The sequence below is a fragment of the Callithrix jacchus genome, chromosome 19, assembly GCF_049354715.1.
Source record: "Callithrix jacchus isolate 240 chromosome 19, calJac240_pri, whole genome shotgun sequence".
In the NCBI taxonomy this organism is placed as follows: domain Eukaryota; kingdom Metazoa; phylum Chordata; class Mammalia; order Primates; family Cebidae; genus Callithrix; species Callithrix jacchus.
The window spans coordinates 13,966,276-13,979,785 of record NC_133520.1 but is presented as its reverse complement, the minus strand read 5'-3'; the positions used below and the strand labels follow the sequence as shown (position 1 = coordinate 13,979,785).

Sequence of the window (13,510 nt, the reverse complement as noted above, 5' to 3'; positions counted from 1 at the left end):
CAAATGTTCACCAATAGGGGAATGATTAAATCATGCCACAGCCATTATCCTTGGGGAGTGCCAGGCAGCTGATGTAAACTATGAGCTGAAATAATGAGTACTGACGTGGAAAAAGGATTAAAATTGGACAAGGAAAAAAACCATGTACAAAACAATGCGTGTACTATAAGACCTTTTTTTTTTTTTTGCAAAATATTGATGATAATTGAGATGGAAGAGGCAGAAAGTAAGATTAGTGTATACAGATAGAAGAAAAACAACTGATAGCATGTGTGCATAAATACTACTGCTAATTGCTATTATTGTGGTATGAGTTTACAGAGTACGTGCATTTCTACTGATATATTTATTCATTTAACAGGTAGTTATTGGAAATGTGCTACATACTAGGTTCTAGATGCTGAGGATGTATATAGCACTTACATTCTCATTAGAAAAGACAGAAAATTAGCAAATAAATAGGTGAACATTTGAATCTTGATGCACAAAGCCTATTACTTTTATATGAAAAAGGTATTTTTTAAGATAAGGCTGGGCACAGGTGGCTCGTGCCTGTAATCTTAGCACTTTGGGAGGCCTAGGTGGGTGGATTACCTGAAGTCAGGAGTTCAAGGCCAACATGGCCAACATGGTGAAACCCTGTCTCTACCAAAAATATAAAAATTAGGTGGGTGTGGCAGGAGCCTGTAATCCCAGCTACTTGGGAGGAGAATGGCTTGAACCTGGGAGGCAGAGGTTGCAGTGAGTCGAGATCACACCCCTGCACTCCAGCCTGGGCGACAGAGCAAGGCTCAGTCTCAAAAAAAAGAAAAAAAGCATTTTTTAAGATAAAACAAAAAAAGAAGACCATTATCAAAGTAAAGCGGGGGCGGGTTCTGTGAAAGTCCACAGCCCTTCTGTTCATGAAAGATTGGCTGTGAGGTAAGAGGCTGGTGGTAACCAAAATAAAGCTGATAGAATAGATCTCATTTTAGCTCCATCAGTTCTGACAGTGCCCCAAGACTTGAGACATGACTTAGGTAAAAAATAGAAAAATAATATAAAGTGTAGGAGGGTTTATTTGTAAGTGTGTACGGAATTTGCAGGGAGCCAAATCCGAATGATTGGGTGTTTATTACCACTGATAGGTACTGTCCTTTCCTAACCTGGGAGTCCCCCAAACAGAATTACATGTTTAGTAATCAGTTATATAGCTAAGCATAGATGGAGAGGGTCCTTTATAGGAACAGTAAGTATCTCCAGGATAAATTCCTGTAGATTTAGCACCTTTTTCCCAGCAAACTTCCCATAAGTTGCCTCAGTGGTTAAGGAAAGCTTGATTTTGCTAGATATCAAGCAATTATTTCTTGTTAGGACAGGATAAATAGGAAATAAAAGTCCTGTTAAAATAAAAAGTAGATCCCCAAATATGTATGTGTGATTATGTGTGGATAAAAAAGAGTTGATTTGCCGTGTACCATCCTCCTATCTGCCTTGGATACTTGAAGTTTCATTTCTGTTTTTGAGTACACAGATACACACACACACACACACATACACACACACACACACATACACACACACCTATGGCTTTCCAAGTATATGTACACATCATATTGTAATATATATACATATCTGTCTCCTCCAATAATTCAGATAAGTGTAAACATTTAGACACTATCAGTTATATATCCCACGTTGATTTTTTGAAACAAAAATCAAGAGAGCAAAAATTAAATACATTAAACAGAGCCATAGTTATTTGCTTGTGAGGCAAGGGAGAGCCTGTGTTACTTACGAAATGAGTTCAGTGGGTTTGAAACTGAAGCCAGAGTGCTAGAAGAAAATGGAGGAGTTGTTTCTTAATAGGGATTATTCCAAGTGATAGTCTAGATTATGAAATTCTGGTTAGTTAAGAGGATTATAAAGGTTCCCATAGGATTGGTCATAGTTTCTGTTTTAGGACACAAACCTATGAACAAGTTTTGAAAGAAGTCAAAGATGTAGATAACATGTATATAACAAAGCATATATATAACATATGCTTTGTTATACACATGCTTAGGACATGGCAAAAATTTTTTCTTTAATTCTCAAAAGAGAACTACATAACAAAAAATGCATAAAATCTTGCAGTTTGTAAAGTTCACTAGCTCAGACATCCTGTTAGGTGTGTACTGTGAAGATGTCTATTCTACAGTTGAGGAGATGGCAGCTCACAGCTTGAGTAACTTCAGGGATTCCACAAACATTTATTGAGAAACTGCCTTGGGCTTAACTGTTTCCCAATTGGGCCTCAAGGTGGACTTGCCAGTTATTATTCTTTGCATTCCCTGAAAGCAGAAACAAAATATTTTGTTGCTAATTTAGGAAGGAGAGAATTCCTAAATGACTAACATGAGGTTGGATACAAAGCTCTTGCACTCGCCATTTCTGATCTCTGAAAAATTGGTTCAAATCTGAGCAAACAGCCTCACTGTTTTCAGAACCAACCAAGGTCGCCTGGGTTCGTACTGCAAACTGTTTTTCTGCCTTCCTCCTTCCATTATATCTTACTGCCTTTTCTACATTCAAATACTTCTTGAAATTAGATAGAAATGAAAAAAAATACTCAAAATGTTTTTAAAAACCTAGAGATTGCCTTTTCACAGCATCAGAAATTTCAACAGATTCCTGTATAAAAAACAAGCACATCTAGAGCCCCTGAAATACAATTTGATTCATAGAGTTTAAGTGCATAGATTAATTTTAGAGCCATATCTATATAATATAGAATCATGCTATGTACACCCTGCCTAATTTCATCAATTCTCAGACCACCACTGCTGCAAAAGATTATTCCACTCTTCTTTTTAAAATCCCAAAATGAAATGAATGGAAGATAAAGCACAGAAAATGGTGATTGGCATGTTGATCACCTTTATCTTTTCTCTTCTTGTATGCTCCAGGTGGGAGAGTTCAGAGCACATGCTGCTGAGTGGACAGCTAACGTTACAGCCGAATTCAAAGAAACCAGGAGGCGACTGAGTGTGGAGATTTATGACAAGTTCCAGCGCGCCACCTCCATCAAGCGGAAGCTCTCGGCAGAACTGGCTGGAAACCACAACCAGGAGCTGACTCCTTGTAGGAGGACCCTGTCAGTGAACCACCTGACCAGCGAGAGGGATGTCTTGCCTCCCTTACTGAAGACTGAGAGTATCTATCTGAATGGTTTGACGCCACACTGTGCTGGCGAAGAGATCGCTGTGATTGAGAACATTAAATAGCCCTCTCTTTGAAGAACCTTAGGCATAGCCATAGGTGAGGACTTCTCTATGCTCTTTATGACTGTTGCTGGTAGCATTTTTTAAATTGTGCATGAGCTCAAAGGGGAACAAAATAGATACACCCATCATGGTCATCTACCATCAAGAAAATTTGGAATTCTGAGCCAGCACTTTCTTTCTGATGATGCTTGTTGATTGGTCCACTTTCTTTGATGAGTGGAATGACAAGCAATGTCTGATGCCTTTTTGTGCCCAGACTGTTTTCCTCTCTCTTTCCCTAATGTGCCATAAGGCCTCAGAATGAATTAGAATTGTTTCTGGTAACAATGTAGCTTTGAGGGATCAGTCCTTAACTTTTCAGGGTCTACCTAACTGAGCCTAGATATGGACCATTTATGGATGACATTTTTTTTTTTTTGTAAATGACAAGAAATTCTTATGCAGCCTTTTACCTAAGAAATTTTCAGTCAGTGCCTTATCTTATGAAGAAACAGAACCTCTCTAGCTAATGTGTGGTTTCTCCTTCCCTGCCCCCACCCCTAGGCTCACCTCTGCAGTCTTTTACCCCAGTTCTCCCGTTTGAATACCATACCTTGCTGGAAACAGTGTGTAAAATGACTGAAGTGATGATGCCCGAAGAAGAAATAGATGCCAAATTAGATGGACATTGAAGCAACACTCAGCGTTGCCTAGCGTTAAAGGCACTGCAGAGAAATGAGGTGCAGAGGTAGCCCCTCTGAGTATTTATTTGACTCAGGTACCAGTGGTACATATTTACACTGTAATCATGACCAGGCTGGTAAAATTGGCTGCTCCCAAACAATCCCTTTTTCCTGGCAGTATTTGGAATTTACCATTTATTAATAACTATACATTTTTTAAAGTCAGAAGAAGAAAATCTATCTATAAATGACCTGGCAGAAGAAGACTGTTAAAAGCACTGGGTGTGAATTATCATTCTGATGGAAAGAAAATAGCAAAATAATGTGTTACAAGTATTTGCTAATAAACAGTATACTGCCAGCTTCTAATTGCTTTTTGATGTATGAAAGGCTTATGTAACTTTCTTTTCCTTGGGTGACTTTTGCCAGAGAGAGGAGGTGGCACAGTGGTGAGTGCAGGGCACAGTCCTCGCCTTCCGTGGGTGTACCTTTGGAGTTGTGATTTGGCTGTGAGGGCAGAAGTTGAAGTTGGGATCACTGTGACTTTGCACATGGAAAAATGCAGATTGCAGGCATAATTCATCTCTGACATTAGAGAAAAAGCTGTTATAGCACAATTTAAATTTTGAGAGTTTGCTGTGTTTTTTTTTTTTTTTTTTTTTACATAAAAGAGGCTGATTATTCTTTTTAGTTTAATTTTATATCCTGTAATTCTTTGGATGGTTCCAAGATTCAGAAAAAATTCAGTAAATACACCCGTAAATTGCTACCCTCTCCTTTATTTTCATACTTAGATCTGCTGTACGTTGTATATATATAATTTTTAAAATGCAGAAAGAAAATAATTTCCCTAAATATAATTGCAAAACTGATTTCTTTTACTTTTTGGTGTGGGGTGTGGGAGCTGTATCTGAATAAGTGGCATTCAGATAACAGTCTTAAAAAATAAATGCAGAATCTTAAAAAAAAAACTAATAGATGCTTATTTTCCAAAATTTAAATTTAAGCTAGAAATTGTAAATATTCAGTTAACTTGTAAAAGGTACTTTTATAAAGTTAAAAAAAATTCTAACCAAAATTTTAGAAAGTCAGGCTCTTTTAGAAAGAAAGCTACACCCATTTTCTCAAATAACTGTTCCGAAAATTCATATGGTGGAATGCACCATGTATAAACTGTGAATTGTATTGACAAATAAAGTTTGTAATTAAAGTGAACATTTTCTGAGTCTCCTGCTTGCTGTTGAGAATTTAGATACGATCTAGGTAGGTAGAACTCCAAGTGTTACTTTCATGCTGAGTTTTTTTGTTGCCTCTTTATTCAAAATATTTAAGAAATATTTTTGATGCATTGATAGATACTACCCTTTCTAAATACGTGCAGACTCTTTTCCTCAGTGGCTAGTCATTAAAACCAAACATACTGAAATTCATATTTGAAATAAGATACTTGAAATTGCACATAGATTAAAGATTGTTTCTATTATATTCCCATCTATTTATGTCATATTTTATCATTGTTAAACCTTGTCTTGACACTGACATACACTGAATGCTGAATACAGGTCCCTGAATGTTTTTTTTTTTTGGTCAGAAAAACAAATTAAGCATCCTGGTGGTACTGAAGTCTAAAGAAGGCAGTTACCAACCAATCTTCTAGGCCTTATATTATAGCACAAGTATTTGGACTACTTACTTGTTCATATCCTGCATAAGTTTATTGATTCATTCCTAAACAACTTGATGCTCAGTAAGTATTCTAAAACTAGCCCCCAACATTATCCTTAGGATTAGGGGAATTTTTAAAAAGTGTGTATTATATGAACTGAAATCACTATTTTTTTTTTTTTTTTTGCTGTATTTTGTTTACTTCTTGTAGGGAGAAACTTGATAAAGATTTTGACAAAATCTGGAATTTTCTAGTGAGTTAATTTTTCCTTTAGGCCAGTATAAGAGTGAGTAGTTTTTCCTGGAGAGATATTTGAAAAAAAAAAAACTAGACCAGAAAGTATCAGGGACTCCTTAATCTATAACCCTAAATGTAGATTCTAGAATATGCTCTCTATCCAACCTCATAGCTGCTAAATGTAAAAGTGGATCTTTTGGAGTTCCTTCAGTTTCTTACATAGATCTATATACTATGCTACATAGTTCATGGGATACACCTTGTTTTCCAATAATATTTGACTCTTGTAATGCAGAAGAAAGTAAAACTTCTGAAGCCAAGAGGGAATTGAAGGACATACTTCTTGGCCTTCAAAACGAAAAAAGAAAGAATAGTGTGTAGGGCTTTGTTTATTTCTCAAATTTTTAAGGAACACATGACATTAAAGACTAAATCCCATAAGTTCTGTGCCAAAAATAAGTAGAAGTATTTGACTCTTACAGCTAAAAGTTCAAAGAGACTTAAGGAAATTTTAGATGGAATACCGAAATGCAAATTTAGACACTCTGAAGATTTGAAATAGCTATTTATTTCTAAGAATTAGAGGTCTAGATCAAATTGTCTTTTTTTGTTGTTTTTAATTCTTGCTGGTCTAGTAAAATCGTAACTTATTTGTGATTTGCATTTCTTATTAAAATGTAAGTATGACTTTGTTTTTATATAAACTAAAGGGTTTTTTATTTGAATATTCATAACATTACAATTAATGTGTGATATCTGTTTTAGTATGAGTTTACTTAAACTTCCTCTCATAGCGAAACTAGCCAGGTGTGCTGGCTCATCCCTATAATCCCCGCATTTTGGGAGGCCGAGGCTGGTGGACCGTTAAAGTCAGGAGTTGAAGACCTGCCTGGCCAACATGGTGAAACCCCATTTCTACTAAAAATATAAAAAAATTAGCCAGGCGTGGTGGAACTTGCCTGTAGTCCCATCTGCTTGGGAGGCTGAAGCAGGAGAATTGCTTGAACCCAGGAGGCAGAGGTCACACCAGTGCACTCCAGCCTGGGCGACAGAGCAAGACTCTGTCTCAGAAATAAATAAATAGATAAATAAATAAAATGATAAAATAAAATTTTCTCTCATAGTGAAACTGGCCTTGCATACGCTCATGTGTCAGTTCCAAGATAGACTGGGATAACCTGGTTCTTTCTGAAAGAAATATTTAAGGGTAAACAATCATAGTTATCTTAATATGGGGAAAGCTTCATAAACTCTACTTGCTTTCTCTTTCTTCCAGCCACCCTCACTACCCTTCCAAAGATTTTTTTCCCCTCTTGTTTCATACATGATACCTCCCTAACCGTAACTCAGTTACCCCTTCCTGAAAGACAGAGATTGCTTTTAAGGACCAGGAGTTTTTCGTCTTGCTTTTTTTTTTTGACTTGATTCTGTTCACTAAACCCCAGCTTTTACAATTTCTAATATTTATAAAACCATTTATTGTTTTCTTAGAATTAGCTTTACAAAGAGTTTTAATTGTGTTAGGCTTCTCTCAATTTACAACTATTTTTTCTTTTTTCTGGCATTCCTTTTCAAAGTATTTTTGTACAGTCACCAAAAGCTCACTGCCTAGTCTATTCTGCCGATTTTGCACCTTTAGACTTGGATTTCTTGCTCCAGATTCATCAAGCTAACTCACATGAGCATCTTCAATCTTAAAAGGCACCTCATCAGAACCAAGACTCTCATAATCTTTCCTCACACCTGGCCTTCTTCTAGTGTAATCTATTTCAGTGAATAGCACAGCCATTCATCTGGCTGGGCAAGTCATCCTTGATATCTTCTTCTCTTCCTCAACTCTATCTTCACCTATTACCAAGCTATTGACTTGTAACCTAAATATGTTTTGAATTTGTATATAGCCATTGCCTTAATCCAAGTCAATGCCATCTTTTCCCTTCACTCAACTGCTTTTGTATCATTTTATTCTCATCATCGATGGTAGAGAGTTCCTTTTAAATTTGCAAATTGTCTACAAGGCCTTCTTTTAGCCTACTTTATGCCACCACCTCCAGACTCATCTTGTATCCCTCTCTACCTCTCTGAACTCCAGCTCCACTAGATTTCTCCTTTCTGTCATTAGGTGATATTGATGTGGTCCCTTTACCTGGAATGCTCACTCTCTTTTTACTCCTTAACCTTTTTCACCTAAAAAACTCCTACTCATCCTTCAGAACCCAGCAACACTATCACTTTCTTTAATAAGCCTTCCTTAACACCAATTCAGGTAACTTTGTAATATGTGCTACAAAACCTTTTTCCTTTCCTTCAGTTTATGATAAGATATGCATAATGATTAATATTAATTATATGTCTGCATCTCTAGAATGTAATTCATTTGTTTTAGCTTAATATTTTATTCCCGGATACTAGCAGAGTACATGTAATAAGTGCTCGATAAATACATGATAAATGAATGAATAAAGATAAAAACAGGGATTTGACTGTTGTAAACATCTGAAGTTTCCTTTTGCATAAATAACTCAAATTTTCTTAGCTCCCCATTTATCTGTCTTCTTCCAATGACTTACTAGTAAATGAAATACAAACAGCAGTTATTTCTCTAATTAACTCCTATTAACTGATAAGCTGGAACTAGTTATTAATTGTGTGTTTTGTGTGTGTGTGTGTATATGTGTGTGTGGGTGTGTGTATGTGTATGAATTAAAGCCAATTCTCCAACTAGACAGACTTGAAGTTTATTAGTTATTATATACTCTTGCTACTTATAAGCAAGAAAGTTATTTTTATTTGTAAACTTAAACTCACAATAGATACTATCAAGGCTTTTCAATTATAATCTTAAACATGTGTTTAGAAACTAACTTTGAAACATATTTACTAATGCTAGTAAAATGGATGCCTTTTATTAGCAGAAAGCTAAATGCACAATTATTATCCATGCCAAATAAAATCCATCTTTTTCATGCTTAAATTTATGAACAGTCTTGGAAGCAATCCATTATTTGGCACATTTGAACAATATTCAATAGAGATTTTAATCACTTACCATGGTGTGATTCTAAAATTAATTCATAAATACTGTATTTCATTCAGTTAAATAAAAATACCTTGATTTTATATATACTATCCCTTTTTGCACTATACAATTAATAGAGAATAATATGTAGTCTTTTTGTCATTCTATCTACTTTGTTTAAAAAACATTTTAGACTTTTAAATAATTTTCACATTAGATTGTATGTTTTGGGATTTTTATTGAAAAATTTAAAACAAGTATCACTAAGTGACATTGTCTGGTCCATATTCAAATTTTGTCATTGATCAGGTACTTCAGGATTGGTAAGATGCAACATCAAGATACTGTCAAGATATCTAAATAACTCATTTTGATTCTCAGTCATTTGGGAACAGCATTTAGAATTTATACGTGCATTGAAAAACTTACTCTAATATTGTCAAGGTCTAGATATATAGACAAGTAAATTATCCAAATGTATGAATCTCTTTGCTGATTAAATTATATATGCAAACAAAATATTATCTTGCTCATGGTTTATTAAATCAACATTTATCAAGACTCTTCAGTGTGCCAATCATTAGAATACTTAGCCAAATCAATGTTTGCTGACTAGGAAATGGCAAGCCATGGGTAAGACAATGAAAACAAATAACCAAAATACAAGGTGATAAATATTACTTACAATGAGGTGTGCAAAGGAGTACTAGGAGTGGCACAAGTACTCTGAGGAAGGAAAAACTATCAACTTGAGTTGCAAAAAGGCTTTATGAGCAACTCATGTCTGAGTTAGATCTTGAAAGATCTATAGAATTTTCTTGGATTTAAGATATAAGGACACACAAAAGTTTGGCATGATTAGGCACTAGCAAATCATGCCAAATTTGCTGCGCAGGGCGTGTGTGTAATGATACTGCAACATGGTTAAGAACACACAGTGTGAAATCAGCGGGCCTGAGTTAATCCCTCTGCCCTGCCACACCCTAAGCAAGGTTTTTGTTTGTCAACATCCATATGCCTCATTTTCCTAATATGTAAAATGAGGATGAGTTCCGAATCTTAGGATTATTCTGAGGTTTAAATGAACAAATACACATAAAATGTTTAGTGCAATTCCTAGAATATTTTAAGGGTTCAATAAATATTTGCCAATGATGCTACTAGTACTACAACTAATAATAATCAATCCCATATACATTAGAGGAACTGAGGCTAGAAGACTTGATGGGAGCTGGGTGGTGAAGGTGTTTAGCTGCCAGAGGTTGAGGGGGTCAAGCAGGACAAAGAGGCAAACTTAAAGTCACAATCAAGCCTCATTCACTTACTGGGAGAACACAGGAGAAAGGCTCCCAAGTTTTCCATATTTCCCCATAGAATGGCACTGGGTGAGAATCGGACAACCCATAGCACAGGTGGGGGAACCATGTCAGCACTGAGGAGTTCCCAATGAAAGGCTCCTGCCTGTCACAGACTCTGGAGGCTGGGGGTGGAAAGTGGAAGAAAGAAAGGGATAGGAGTTGAAAATTACTGAGTCAAGAGTTAAGAAAAGTGCCTCAACCCAGGCCCCCAATAAGGAGCTTTCCAAATGGAAGCTCCTGGGCCTGAGTTCCTGATTGCAACTCCCTCCAGGAAGTTCCAATGCTTTGGATGTGCACCACATCTAACGTGGCAAGGCACCTTTCCCCATGAGTCTTGACAGGCAAATCTTTGAAATTGCCTATGGTTGGGCCTGAAATATCTCACATAGGTTTTGGCCTGCAGCCAGGCTCCTCAGAAGGAATTGTGATTCTTTCTTGAGAAGTTTAGATTTGGCAGTGAAAAGGCACTTCAAACTTTAAAAGAGGGAGCGATGTGAATAGATTTGTGCTGTAGAACAGTCACTTTGGCAATGGTGTGGCAATCAGTGCTGAGGGACGTAATGTCTGGCAGGAAGTCAGAGGACCCCTGCATCAGCCCCTGAGTGGGATTTGAGTCTGAACCATGCGAGGGGCACTGGGTGGATACTGGTGCCTTCAACTTGGATTAGGATCATGAGGCTACCAGAAAGGAAGAGAAAGTTTGAGAGTGAAACTGATGTTTTGAAGTTATGATGCCGGTGGGATCACCAAAGTGGAGACCCTCCATAGACAGTTAGGATACGCAAATGAGCTCAGGTCAGGGGGTCCCAGGTAAAGAAACAAATGTAGGCATTGCTGATACTACAAGAGCTTCATATTAATAATGAGATGTTGAAGTTGCTATAGTTAATACTGCTAAAAATAAAATCTTCTCTTCTAAACATTTACCCAGTCGTGAATGACCCATCTAAGTTAGATGTATTTATTGCAAATCAAAAAAAATCTCATATGAATTAAATAAGATGATGATCTTAGAGAACATTTTCAACCTAAACATTAATCAAGAATTACTGGCTGGCACTATGGTAATTACTGTGTACATTTTCTTTATGGTAAACAATTTTCATCAGCAAGGCATATATATGTGTGTATATTTTTTTATCTCTGCCAAACTATTTTGGTTTATTAATCTTAACCAGGACATCTTCTCTTCTTGAAAAAGAGAAACACAACTAACTCATGCACGAAACTGGAAAAACATCAATGAAATCAGGCATGACAGCTCCAGTGGACTCTTGCTGCCTTAGCCAGATTGCCTTTACTGAGCTGGAAGCCCTATCATCAGCTGCTCAGTGTTAGATGCTAACAGTTTATAGCTGCTGCGTTTTCTGGAGCACATTTCTCTGCCACCTCATTGGGAGGTTACCCAGCTTGAGGTCCCACCTCAACATGGGTGACCCACAGCCAATAATTGCCATAAGGCTGACAAAAGGCAGACTTACACTCCAGAGCTCCCTGTGAGGCCAGGCTGAGGCTAGATTCTAGCTGAGACCACATTTTTGCTTAGAGCCTCCCTCTGCCCTCTCCTGTTGCCTTCACCCTCTTTCTTCAGCGTGCACGCACCCGAATATCACGTGCACCTGAATCTCTGTCTCAGGCTCTGTTTTGAAGATGACTGTAGAAGTCATATATTGGAAGAGAAGGTCAGGTTCAGGGTGAGAGAAATAAACATTTTTTAATAATACAGAAATACATTTTAAAAAAATACTCAATGTAAGAGTTATCCCATACACTGTAGAATGTTTGGCAGTAATAGCGGCCTCTACCCACTAGATTCTAGTAGTACTCTCCAAGACATGGTAGCAAAATGTGCCTCTGGACATTGCCAAATGTTTCCTGGGTGGGGGAGAAGGAGGAGGGGAATCACATCTAGTTTAGCACCACTGAGCCAAACTATTCTATATGTTGTCTCAGGAGTTCAGCAATGTCAACCAAGAGGAAGTTACATGCTCCAGGAATAGAAACAGGTGAGTACTTGATTAAACATATGCAGTTGAGAGATACTCATGAACTAAGGCACGCTGTTAGAGAATTGGTTCAGATCAAAAAGTTATTCAAATCAAGAGAATGAGATCAACAAAGGAAGCTAGCGATGTTGCCTGCAGTTTCACTGAGTTGGCTTGACTCAATTCAAGGGCTCAACAGAGAGCTTCCTTGATTATGTTCAGATTGAATGAAATTAAAGCCTTTTCTTGTATTGTGGTCCAAAATTACACTGCCTCATCCATGGGCAACTGTTATAACCAAGGGAAGTGGTCAGACAGTAAGCAGTTCCATCTGCTATGTTTGCATTTTGGAGTTAAACAGCCTAGGAATAAACTTTTTTTAAAACCCTTTTAACAAAAGTATCATGTAATTCCTCTTTGAGCCTTTCCACATGCGTTATCTGAAGAAGCCTGCTGCAATGGTGTAGTGTCCCTGTAAAGGTCTTAATCTCATCTGAATTCAAGTAGCAATTTTCTTCAGCAGAATGAGGACCTTTGAGTTTCAGAAGGGAAACAAATAATACATTTCCTATTAATTTGTAAATTCTCTTCCCATGGCAAAGCTGAATTATAAAGGCTTAACATTTGCAGCATGATAATTTCTTACAACCAGCTATGGAACATGACCGACATTACAATGAAGGACATACATTTTCATGAATTATTATGGCAATGGGTTGTAACAGAAAAATATCTATTTAATCAGATTCTGATAAATTTCTGCCAATTAGGTGTAGCAATGCCCTCTGCATATTGCAGGAAATTCACTGAAAATCCAAGATTGGGAATGTTTTTGACTTCTATGTCCTACTGAGTCAAGTGCATGTGGACTCTCCCAAATTTCTCTAAATTGACCACTTTGAAATTTTTAATTAACTAGATGAATCTGATCTCTTGTTGAAGTTACTGTGAACTATCAAAATTCTCTATGATAGCTGTTCCCAAAAATATTTAAGGAAACATTATTTTTAAAGATTCTTTGGGGAAAGAAAGTTTTGTGGTAAAAACAATTTGGATTACACTATATCCTACACCTAAACAACTAACACCAACAGGTTTTAAAGGCTTTGAGAAGTTCTACAGTAAAGAATCTGTATTAGTTAATAGTATAGTATTACCCTAAAACGTGGCGTAATACTTGGAAACTTAGACATCTGTTATTGCACAAAGAATCAAAGGATCAGGACTGGGAATGACTTAGCTGGATATCCTGGCTTAGGGTCTTCGTGTGGTTGTAGGCAAGCTGTTGGCCAGGTCTGCAATCATATAAAGGCTTAAAGCGGGACATGAAGATCTAAT

At 36.9% G+C, this 13,510-nt stretch overlaps 1 protein-coding gene and 1 long non-coding RNA gene across 12 annotated transcripts in view; one reads left to right on the top strand and one right to left on the bottom strand.

The window, feature by feature from the left end:
• The window catches only part of KCNK2 (potassium two pore domain channel subfamily K member 2), a 222,172-nt gene extending 217,050 nt beyond the window's left edge, over nucleotides 1–5,122 (top strand). For 6 of the 11 annotated variants that reach the window (XM_002760520.7, XM_035280789.3, XM_002760518.8 and 3 more), the window contains exon 7: nucleotides 2,928–5,122. In XM_002760520.7, coding sequence (XP_002760566.1) covers nucleotides 2,928–3,245 — 318 coding nt within the window. In that variant the 3' untranslated portion in view covers nucleotides 3,246–5,122. The remainder of the gene's footprint in view (nucleotides 1–2,927) is intronic. The other 5 variants (XM_078356586.1, XM_078356590.1, XM_078356587.1 and 2 more) reach the window with 1 other exon arrangement.
• LOC144580353 (uncharacterized) overlaps nucleotides 1–13,510 on the bottom strand; it is a 260,125-nt gene that overhangs the window by 37,006 nt on the left and 209,609 nt on the right. The window lies entirely within an intron of this gene.